A 12123-nucleotide genomic window follows, 5' to 3' on the forward strand; every position below is an offset into this window, starting at 1 on the left:
CTAGATCATTTACTGAGGGTATTCAGCCAACAAGGGAAAAAGAAAAGGACTGAAGAACGAAGACTTTTTCTGTTGGAAGTTTAAAGGAGTGACTGCAGCCCAAATAAGATTTGGGAATACCTCAGTAATCTACTGTGTAAAAAGAGGTGCCAGAAAAAGAGTTTGTAAAACAGAACTGCCAACAGTAGAGCAACAGAGGCACAGCCATGGTGCCATGAGCAAAACGAAAAAGAGGGTCTTTATTACTTCATCTACCTTAATATTAACATTTATTAAGTAGACAACAGTACTTAGGGTAAGAAATTATCATATCCCATCTGATAAAACCTCAGCAGTACAAGTGAACTATAAAACACGATGGATGTTCTCTTCACTTGTTGAAACACAAATGGGATCTGTCCCACTCACAGCGAAAACACCAAAAGTGCATCGTGTGCATCATCCCGTTTGTGCCCAGCTCTGTGCAAGGATCAGGAACAGGGAGTGAGAGAGGAACATTTCCCCAGCACAGCTGCACAGAGGGCCAGGGAGATTTGCACCACACAACACCCACAGCACACCCCAAGTAGCTACAGCTTCCCAGTGTACCCCAAGACTCTGCCTGTACACTCACTTTGCTTCAAACAGGCATCTGAGGAGGCAGATGGCAGGTCGTGTGTCATTTCCGATACAAAATATTTTATTTCAATGCAACAATGGTGAAGGCAGGGAGAATAAACCCACTGAAGTGCAGAACTGGAATTAGCAGATGAAGGGGGAAACCATCCAGAACCAGAAACCACTGCTTCCCTTTCTTTCTTGCTGCTCTTTTCTTGTTTCACTTTTAATGCAAGATGAAGCCAAGGAGTTTTCACAACTGAGATCTCAGTTTCTCACAGGAGAAAATTTTCTTTGCCAGTAAGTTTTGAAATTTGAAAGACACCTTTGCTTTACAGTAATCTTGCAGAAAGGAGCACTTTGATGCAGACATTGAAGATGCCATTTGAAACATTTTTTAAAAAAGTTTTTGTAATTTTCTTTCTGTTTCAGTTGAGTTCATAGGATGTTGTTGCTCTATAAAATATTTTTCAAACTTTAATCTCCTCTTATTGTCTCTCTCTAATATAAACTGTTAGTGAATGAGACATTTTACAACAAAGTATTGCCTTTATGAGCAAACACTACAGTTCTAGAGAAAACCCAAATTTTATGGGTTAGATTCTCCTGTGGCAAAACCATTAGAAGGACATGGAACAATTTATGAAGCTCTAAGACATTCCATATGACTTCTGTTGAGGTTTTTTACTGATGTTTATGCCCTGGGGTTCAAGGGTGAGTTATCAGGATGAAGCTTTGTGTCTAGATTATTTTTTTCCTAAGCAATGCACTTCTACTTTGTACTAGAACTGTTTGACACCAAAACAGGCACATTATTGTTCTGCCCCGAAAGCTTTACAGTTTAAAAAATTATATTACACTGGAACTTAATATTTCCCCTTCTTCTCAGAAAGACATTTTGTGGAACCACACAACTACTGGATCCTTGTTTACAGTTTGTGCATTAAATGTCAGTCATCATGGGAGAGGACTATCCTGTAAAGCTGTATTAAAAGCAGAAGTTTGGCCACCTGCAACAAAGAACAACATGACCTGTGGTATTACAGAGCATAGCACACATTCTTTAAACTCCCAGGAGGGTCAGGAGCTTGCCACAAACAAGATTTTGTTTAGAAATTCACAAACGTGTTTCTTTCCTGTCAGATTGCACAAAAACCTACAAAGACACTTGAACCTGAGTGATTTTATCTTTGAAGTAATTCATGCCTTGCTCCTGGTGAATATTCAATACTTTCCTGTTCCTGAAATCACCAGTAATTTTAAAAACTGCAGGAAAAAAAGTGCACTGCATGTTACTTTGTTCTTGTTTCAGCAAACATTGATAGGTACTGCACAGCACTCTACTTTACATAAGACACTTTAATGTCCGATGTACTTTTATCTCTGGATATTTACCTGAAATAAATACTTAACCCCCAAATTCTTCTAAAAACCTGAAAACTCCATATCCCACGGCAGACCCTGAAATACTGATATACCAGAAAATGATACGGGAGCAAACAGCATCACCCTCAAAGCGCTGGGAGATAATTCCTGAGCCTGTGCCCCAGCTCATCACACTTCACAAGGCAGCCTACGGATTACTAATGAGGTAAATAAATAATAACAAAAATGTGAGGGCCAGCCCTCAGCCCTGCCCACGCGTGTCGGCGGGGGCGCGGCCCTGCCCAAAGCCCGCCGCCCTGCAAGCCCTCGGTCGCTGGAGCTGCGAGGGGGAAGCGGAGACTCGGGACGGGGCTGAGGGTCCCGAGTTAAGAAGAGAGACCCGGGACAGGCTGCGGGTCCCGAGTTGAGAAGAGGGACCCGGGCAGGACCGAGCGGGGCGGGGCCCGGCCGGCGGGCGGAACTGCAGGCGCGGGCCGGGCGCTCCAGCCGGCGGCGGGGCCGGGCGCACCGGTGCACCAGCGCCGCTGTCGCCGTTCCGCGGGCGGGGCTGCCCGGATCCAAGATGGAGGCGGCGGGCAGAGCGCGGCAGGAGATGAGCCTGGCGGCCCTGCGGCAGCACGACCCCTTCATCACCGGCATCGCCGACGTGACCGGCCAGGTCGCGCTCTACAGCTTCAGCCCCGAGGACAACGAGTGGGTGAGTCCGGCGGGGTGGGCCCGGCCGCGCCCTGGCAGCCGCCTGGCCCGGCGCGTCTGCACGGGGCCCGCGCGGGGCTGCGCTCGCCTAGGGGCAAGTTTGGGGTTTGGGCGCGTTCCCCGCCCGTGTATTGGGGGACAGGAGAGAGAAGGAGGCGAAGAGAGGAGGCGAGGGAGAGAGGAGAGAATGAAGTGGAGAAGGGGGAGGGACAGGCGAGGAAGAGGGAGAGGAGAGGAGGAGGAAGAGGGAGAGGCGAGGCCGTGTGCGCTCGGGGAGGCGGCGCCGTCCCCCTCGGAGCGGGGCAGTGCTGGGGCTGGAGGGCGCTTTGGCGTAGCATGGCCATTGACTCTCTTTTTTCAGTCGCACTTTGTTGGTGGTGCTTGTGCCTGTTGCACAGAGCCCTAATTCGCTGAGAGGGGTTTTAAGAGATGTGAGTTCGTTTTGGCTTGACCACCGTGTTCATCACAGAGCCATAAAAATGGGAACACGGGGAACTTCACGTTGTCACCTGCAGCCCTGGAGCTGCAGCACCTTTCTGCGCTCGTGGGTCACCAGCCCGTGGTGAGGGTTCCTCTGGAAGCTAGAGTCTGACAGAGCCATGGCCCATAGTTCTACCGTGTTGTGCTGTTGTTGCTCTCTTTGGAGAAAAAGTGGAACAAAAACCTCCCTGGTATTTGGAGTCTGCCCCATCAGGCTCGGCATGGGAAGGTTGTGGAGCACTGTGTATGTATCACATCGGCAAATTGAGAGAGTGAGCAAAGTCTTTTTGGATTTAGCTTCCTGATCTTTCTAATAAAAAGAAAAAATGTAGTTTCTGAAAATAGGAGAGCATATTTTTAGACCTATGATGTCAAACTTTATGGCAAGATAAGGATGTTGTAAGTCTCTGTAATTAGAACACTGCCCAAAACCCACGTAACTATTTGAACAAGCACATCCCTGAAGTGCATTTGTTGTCTTTTGTAGGAGAAAACTGACATAGAAGGGACCTTATTTGTGTATAAAAGGTAAGGGTTGGTTTGGGTTGGTTTTTTGGGTGGGGGGGTATAGTGGTGGTGATGTTTGTTTTCCCTCCTTAAGAAAACAAACTCCAGATGGCTTCCTGCAGAGCTTTCATACTCATCATTTTTTGCTTGTCCAAAAATTAACTGCTGTATACTCATTCAAAAAGAATAAACTCTGCACATGGGTGAATAACTCTGTCAAAAGCCCCTAAAGTACTGCTGAGAAAGCATAAAACTTGAATGTTACATATGTACCCACATAAAAAACTGGTTTATTTAGCTTATTTTATTAGTCCAATAGCATTTATTAATGCATTGAGTTTGTTGAATGCCAAGTCTCCCTTTGTCTCCTAAAATCCATGAAGTTGAGTATGAAAACAATAGAGATGAGAAATTAAATAATGTGTGTTGATTTACTACTGGAATATGGCATAAATTCTTGTAAATGGATGAAGTTGCCTGAAAACTGAAGCTCTCATAGTGTCTGGTGTTGGGGCTATTTAATTTCCTCATCAAAACCGTGGAAAAAATTTCCAGTTCTTTAGGACAGGTAAAAGGGGTGTGGAGGAGAACCAGAACATAAAATCAATCATGAGTTCAAGTTTTAAATTACAGGCAAACAAAAAAATTCTAAGTGAAATAACACTTTGTTGAAGGTAAGAAATAGAAATAATGCAGACTTAAGCCATCCTGAAGCAGACTGTCATAATTTGCTTGCTATAATTTTATCGTGGCAGTATGTAGGGAAGTTCCTGTTACTTCAGCTCCTAGCTTGGAAATACTTAGTGCAAGAAAGTGAACCAAACTTTAAAAAAAAAATCAAAACAAAAACCAAAGCAGAAGCTTTCAGTGTCACTAGCTGATGATTTCAAACAAGTTCTGTGAGGTGCATAGAGACTGACTTGTGGTGGTAATGGTTGTTTACCCTGTCATTGGAAGCTCTTGACAGATTTTTGTTGATCATTAGGTAAAGGTGGCTACATATTTACAGAAGTCTTTATGTTTACCAGCTAATTGTGTCTGATTTTTAGTCTGCCTCCATTGTGCTGCTGTTGTTGATTATACACCAGCTTACAGGCACAGTTGAATGCTGACAGGACATTCATACAGCAAGAGAAAACAGATCTAAAACTATCTTGAACTTTCAATGCTTGCTCAGTGTTTTGTTTTTCCACATGGTGTCCAGCAAAAATGTGGATAAATAAAAATTGCTTCACTAAGCAGTACAATTCTGAAGAAGTTACTTTAAGGACACTGATTTAAGTCCTTATTTCTAGAGTTTCCCTTTAGGAAGAAATTACTGCTTATGTTTCCTCCTGTAAGTGTACTTCATGCTATTTAAGACAGCAGGTTTTTTTTATTGTCATGTCTATTTACAGTAAGGTAATGGTGCTGTGTAAGTGGTTTGGTTTTTTTCCTCTAATAAAAAAAATCTAAAATTCCTCAAAATGATCTTATGTCAAGTATTGAATACATTTGCATTTTAATGGTGGACCTGCCCTAGTTTTTTTTAATAGATTTTTCATAGGCAGATCTTTGATTCAGCAGTTTAACAGTAGAACTGTAACGTTAATCCTAATCCTGCTTTGAGGTAAGTGTAGTTTGAAATTGAAATTGGATGGCATGTCAAGAAATGGCATAGAAAAGCAACTGTGAGAGCTTCAGGACTGCTAAAACTTCACATAATAAAGCAATGGAAATTTAAAGAGGAATTCATAACTTGGTTTCAGAAAATTACTTCTGTTGATGAAGGTATTAATCCTTGGTTTTGTTTTAATTGACACAATAGGTCAGCTTCTCCTTATCATGGTTTTACGATAGTGAATCGACTGAACATGCACAACCTGGTTGAACCAGTAAATAAAGATTTGGAATTTCAGCTCCATGAACCTTTTCTGCTCTACAGAAATGCCAGTGAGTATAACTTTCTCTAATCTAAATAAACTTCAGGTTCAGTTTTATAACCTAGATTGCTTCTGATTACTGTGATGTCTGTTTCAGATCTAATGTAATGGGGCAGGTTCCACTGAAATATCTGATGGTGTTTTCTGTCTACAAAGATAAATTTATTTAAGTAGCTAGCTGTTCTATTATATTATGATAACTGCCTGCTTTCATTAAAAAGCAAATACACTAGCAAAGTGCAATATTGCTCTGGTCTGTAAATAATGATCTTATAGGTTTTATCTAAACCTGTCTCCCTTCTATCAGAATGTTCCCTTGAGTTACAGATGCTTTGGTGTACCTAATGGACCAGTCAAATGTTAATCCCTTTTTTCCCCTTGGAAGGCCTCTGGGATCTGTAAGAAGCAGAATAGATTCCACCATGGTGACAAAGAACAGCCTAAGGCAGATGGTTATCTCTTTCATAGTCTGACTAATCTTCTTTCTATAAGTGTCATGAAGAGGCAAAAATTAAAGCTGGTCAGTAAATTGAAGAGTCTAGGAGGTTAGGGAAGTGACTGGCAACAGATTAGGAAATGATTGTATTGAGTTGGGTGTTTAAGCAGATTGCTTGGTTTGGAAAGAAGAGGAGCTGTAGATGGAGGTGGTAGGGATAGGATGGACCTTAAGGTGTCTGGCAAGAATTGCAGCTGTGAGGTTGGTGACATAAAGGAAGCAAGAAGTTGATTCATTTGTTGGACCTGCTGATGCTATAAAGAGCTGCTGTGGAATCACCATGGTGTGTGACAGTGACTAGAGGATCATTTCAGGGAAGGAATCACAGAATAATTTAGGTTGGAAAATGCCTTTAAGATCATCACACCAAACCATTAACCCTGCACTGTGCAGCCCACCACTAGCCCACATCCCTCAGTGCCACATCTACACATACTTTAAATACCTCCACGGATGGTGGCTCCACCACTGCCCTCGGCAGTGTGTGTCATGAATTGACAACCCTTTTCTTGAAGAAACTTTTCCTAATACCCAATCTAAACCTCCAATTGCACAACTTGAGTCCATTTACTCTTGTCCCATTACTTGTTACTTGTGAGAAGAGACCAAGCACCACCTTACTACAACCTCCTTTCAGGTAGTTGTAATCAGAGAAGGTATAGGCTGTGTGTGAGTTCATTAGAAACCTCTGAAGCCAGTTGTTTTCCTTTCCTTGATAAAAGCTCTCCTTTTCCTCTGGGACTGTAGTGCTGAAGATCTGTGGGAGGCTCATGGTTTTAGGATAGAGATGACATAGAATAATACAAGGAAGGGAGGAATTCATACAGAGGTCAGCAAGGAAAAAATTACAGATTGGATGTGGGAATTGCATTCTGAAGTAATCAAGAGTATTTTTTTTCCTCTTATTTCTTTGCCACTGACATTTTAAAAGACTTTGGTCAGCAACTATCTTTTCTTTCATTACCCCCATCCTGTCTTCAGTGATTGTAGATGGAAGATGTCTAATGCAGTTAGGATGTCATTAGTTACTTTCTCAGGTGCCACAAATAAACTGCAGATGAGTTTTTGTGCCCTCTGAGAGTGTTCACTTTGTTCAAATACAGGCTTAAAAGCATTAGAAATGGCATCTAAGCTTTTTATTCCTTACCATTTCCACACCACTAACTCCCTTACATTTTGCATTAAGCTGTTTTGTTTTGGATTATTTTCCTTACGTAAGGTTTTTCAAATTTTTTGTCCCTCAAAGAGTTAGAAAAAAATTATATGGTTGCATAGTGTTAAAGTTCTTTACCTCTATTTGCATAGTATTCGTGAATTTGCAGACAAATTTCAACATGTGTATGTTTTGTTTGTCTGGGTAGATCAGGGGATTCTTGTCCAAGTTCCCTTCATGCGGAAGGATCTCCACTTCCACTCAGTTGCCTGCTGGCATGAAAAACCTTTGCATTTTTGGAACTAATTCAAATCAGAGGTTTAAGCCTCTGGTTACTCTAATGTGGATCTCCAAGGGCTTAAAGTTATGTGTCTCTAATGGCTTAAGGTATAGTTCTTCTGAGATCCCTTAATGACTGAAAGAGGATGTACTGCTAGTTTGTGTAAGGAAAAGCTTCCTCTTGCACAACCCTGTGTCTTGTAGAGTGGCTTTTATTGTGTCCTTGAAGAAAACTACTGTCATCATTAGAACCCCTTTGGGAGTAAGTTGCTCTGTTAAGGTTGCTGAGTGATGGAACTGCTGATTGTATTTCCTTAGCTTACAGACGGGTGATAGTTCAGACTATCCAGCAAAAACCTAAAATCGTGTAAATAGTGCTGCTGGCAGAGACATGCCTACTTTGTGCCTCTGTAGTTACCTTGTAACTGGATCAGTAACAAATAGAGATTTGTGCTTCACCAGGGTAGGGTAGAAACAGCAGAAGATGATCAAAGCAAAATTATCCATTTGGAGAAGGTTCCCTGTCAACAATATTTATATTCAATGTGGTACTACTCTTTTAGACTTCATGTTTTCACTTTGTTCTGGGATTCTGTCTTAAGAAGATAGTAAGGCCAGGTCTGTTCTGTGCAGCAGATCAGACCTGTGGCATTTCTGTCTTCAGCAGCACAAGAGCTGTTCTGAGGACAGCAAGTAACCTACTCCAGTCTGTGCACAGCTGCTAACAGCTTATGTGAGGTACTTTGCAAGCAGTCTACCAACATTAGTTTTGCTTGGCTGGAGGCTGTGAGAATGATTTGCCTGTCATACTAAATCATAATATTTTGTGGGGTTTTACTATTCTTTTGTAGTCTGATTTCTTCTTACACTCTTAGTATACAAAAGAATTGTTGGTGTATACTGCATATCAGAGTTTACTTTAAGCTGTAGGTGTGAGATACTCTATCCCATTGCACCGAGGCATTTTCATACTCTTAGACCAAGACTAGGTAATTGCCATTTTATTCTTATGGGAAATCACTGATTTTTCACAGCTTTTGAGGGAAGGGGGGGGTCCTCCCATTCTTGCAGGGTGGGGCATGAAGGAAACTTCCATAGGCATTGTGGAAGGAGAACAGATACAGTACCTTTCTTGTATCTGCCTTTTGCTGTTCTCTGAGCAAAATGGAAGACAATTTGTTATTCATTATTCTGTGAGGTTCCCCCCTGTCCCAGTCTTATCTTTTTCATATTTCAGCTTTTAATAGGGAGATCTTTCCTCACAGAATTTTTGTTATCAAAATTATTGTGGCTACATGATATGGTTCCAACCCCAAAAGAATACCAAACCCAAAAAGTTGGCTATAACACTGCTCCAAAACTCACACCATTTATTTATGGGGCATAAGACCCTAAAGCAGAGATGGTAAGAGTGTGACTAAGAAACTGTGAGACATTAAAGATATTCTTGTTTTCACTGTTACAAAGAATTAAGGAAAACAAATGTCTCCAAACATGAACAGATCAAGAAATTGCCAAATTGAAGAGATTGTTTGACTTACTGTAACGTATTTTAAATTTAGAATTACTCTTAAAAGGTAAAAATTTTGAGATTATACTTCATATTTAATGTACCATTTATTATTTCTTAGTCAGGAACAGGTATTGCTGGGTATATTTGATCCTTGTTGAACTCTCCCTCTGGACACATGCACATTCTTTTGAGTATTCAGAGTATTTGTTCATGAAATACTGAATCCCATTGACCTTTCTTTATTAAATGAACCTAAGCTTGTTTTCTCGCGTGTGTTTTGTGGAAAGCACGTTAAACTCTGTTTTAAAAAATGCATACAGTTCAGCCAGTAACAGTAATAACAGTCCAGTCTGAAATTCAGTACTTCCTTTCAATCTGTTATGTGAGGATTTGGAGCTATTAGTTAATAGTTTGCTTAATAATTGAGGAAGATTAGTCAAAGTTTTAAGCACTGGTAAACTTACCTCCTAAAGTCTGCAGGAAGGATTCTTCTGAGCCTTTCTCGTTTATAACTTTTCCTTTGTATCGGTGGTGTTGGTCTTGATTAAAAGGGTTTTTAATCCAAGCCAGTTCACTTGGGAGGTCAGGCAGGCTGATTTCCATGGTGCTGAAAAGACAGATGTTTAGCATAAAAGTTGGGTAATCAAATAAATGGTCCTTGTTTGGTGTAGGGTTTTTTGTTTGTGGTGGTGTGGTTTTTTCTTTGCTTCTTTTTCCTGTCCAAGGTAAGAGTTAGTAACACAAAAATAATGGATTTTGGAGAGGTTTATACATTAAAGTGGAAAACTCAGTTACAGAGTGCTGTCTTCTGGGCTTGTTGTATTATTGATGAAAACAACTTGTATCCTGAACAGCAGGAGTGAAATGAGTTGCATTAGACGTGTTTCAGAGAGCTCCTGACTGGTTTCAAAATTGCTAAGGAAAATCTCTTGTTATCACACATGTTCCATTAAGTGTAACATATCTCTGTGATTGCTGAGGCTGCCTGGCTCTCCAGCAAGCACATTAACCCAGTGGTTTAGTCTGAGATAAGAAAGGAGCCTGTTCTTCATATCTTCATAGCAGAGGAAGCAAAGCAAACTGGGGGAGGGGAGGAATGATTGAAAGCAGTAAGAAGTTCTAAAAATACATCGTTTGACCTGAAAGATGGCATTCTAACTGCAGGAAGCTTTCTTCTGTGCTTTGGGTTGCAAAGCAGAAATCCCTCTACTTCCATATAATACCCAGATGGCAGTTAGTTAGTGTTCCTGACCTTGGGTGCTGTTTGGCACCTGCTGGATCACCCCATGCTCCTGCTAGTGGGATTGTGGGTGATGTGTTTGTGAAATGGCTTTAGGTATTCAAAACAATAAAAAAGGGAGGAACTTTTTCCTTTCATGCTGATGGTTTATAAGTTAATATCTACATGTAAGAAATAAATATGAAGAATGTCAGTGATACAGGACTGACTGAGGAGAGGTAGCATTTCATCTGACATTGCCACTAGAAGAAATATGAGCTTTGTAAGCTGTATGTCATTTTGCTTTAAGCTCTATTTGAGGTGTAAAATGATGCATATATGGGCTTTTCTTGTTTTCTATGGTTACATTATGGAAGGGGTTTCAAAATATGAGTCCTTTTCTTTCTAGAGTTTGAAAAAAAAACACCTCCTCTTCCAGTTGTTCTGCTTCATTGTATGGCAACATCTAAATTGGACCTGTAAAATAAAGCTTTTCTCTTTCTACCAGCTTTTCCAGATAGTTAAGGGAAGTTTTAAACAAAACATCTCTGTGAGTTGAAGATATATTTGTGCAAACGGCTAAACTGTCTAGGGGAAGGGAATGACAGTGTCTGGAATGGAGAAACTGGTAGTGCTGATGAGTCCAAGTGCACTTCCTCTGGCACACAATTCCATTCTGTTTTCCCTTCCTGTATGTCCCCAAGCTGTTTCTTTGTGCTTTCTTATGCTCCTGTGGCCTTTTGTGAAGCAGCTGTAGAAACGGGATCAAGGATCTGGTCTGGACTAAGATGTATCCAGTTGGTGTAAGGGAGAGGGGCCCCTTGAGGGTACAATGGGTTAACAAAGTTGCAGGAATGTGAGGGTGGGGACACTGCTGCTTGCTTAAAACGAGAGATGAAGTGAAACTACGATTTGGGGATGCAGCTTCATTTTGTGTTGCCTAAGGTGAGGCTTCTGTCTCACAGTGACTCTCCCACTCTTAATCCAGATTATAGAAGATTCCAAGACCTTCCTCTTGGTATTATTCAGCTGTTAGGCTTGAGCAGGAAGTCTTCCATAATCCTTCTGTTCTCTCAAAAGCTCTTTGGTTTCCCATTTCAGTTTTAATCAGGTTTTAAGGATTGATCCAGACAAGTTTGGAGAGAAATTGAGTGTTATGTGTTTAGATAAATATTTATGGGTCAGTGTTTCTAACAAAAATTAAATATGTCAGAGAAAAATATAAATAAGAAAATTGATGACTTCTTTTAGTTTTATGAAACCTGACTTGTCTGTGATATAAGTGACTCATTACTTCAGGGGTGTCAAAATGCACTCTGAATCCTACTGAAAGATTTGATGATGATGATTACAAACTACTGTTACTTGATTGCTAAACATGCTGCCCAGCATTCATTGTAGAAAAGCTGGATGGAAAAATGAGTGGCTTCTGTTGAATGAAACTCTTGCAAGAACTGCAGTAGAAAGGTGCCATCAGACATAGGAATGTTCAGCTAATATTTATGCTGGGTATAGCAAAAAACCATATTTAAAAAGAGCTGGTAAGAACCAGCTCTGTCTTTGCTATAAAGATGTTCTTAGTTGAAGCTGCATGCATGGAAGGAAGTACAGTGCATATATATAGGAAAATATATATTCAATAATAATAGTGATGCTGTTGGTACACACACTTCTGGGGAAGGGAGCTGAACTGGCAGTACAGGAAGTCTCTTGGGAAGAGGAAGGTAAACATTCCAGCCTGGACTGTACCTGCATTAATGCCTGAGTTCGTTTGTAATCTGCTTTGCATCTTTGTAATATTGTGTAAAATTGTTTTGCAGTGACTCCCTATGATTGCTTGCCAGTATAAAGTGGAAAAGTGCCTCATACTCTACA

The 12123-nt window shown here is 41.1% G+C and overlaps 1 protein-coding gene across 1 annotated transcript in view; it reads left to right on the top strand.

The window, feature by feature from the left end:
* The first annotated feature begins 2515 nt into the window (after nt 1-2515).
* The window catches only part of DCP1A (decapping mRNA 1A), a 31766-nt gene continuing 22158 nt past the window's right edge, over nt 2516-12123 (top strand). The window contains exons 1-3 of the mRNA XM_033071896.1: nt 2516-2680; nt 3647-3687; nt 5474-5598. Coding sequence (XP_032927787.1) covers nt 2546-2680; nt 3647-3687; nt 5474-5598 — 301 coding nt within the window. The 5' untranslated portion in view covers nt 2516-2545. The remainder of the gene's footprint in view (nt 2681-3646; nt 3688-5473; nt 5599-12123) is intronic.

This window comes from Catharus ustulatus, chromosome 13, assembly GCF_009819885.2.
Source record: "Catharus ustulatus isolate bCatUst1 chromosome 13, bCatUst1.pri.v2, whole genome shotgun sequence".
Taxonomy (NCBI): domain Eukaryota; kingdom Metazoa; phylum Chordata; class Aves; order Passeriformes; family Turdidae; genus Catharus; species Catharus ustulatus.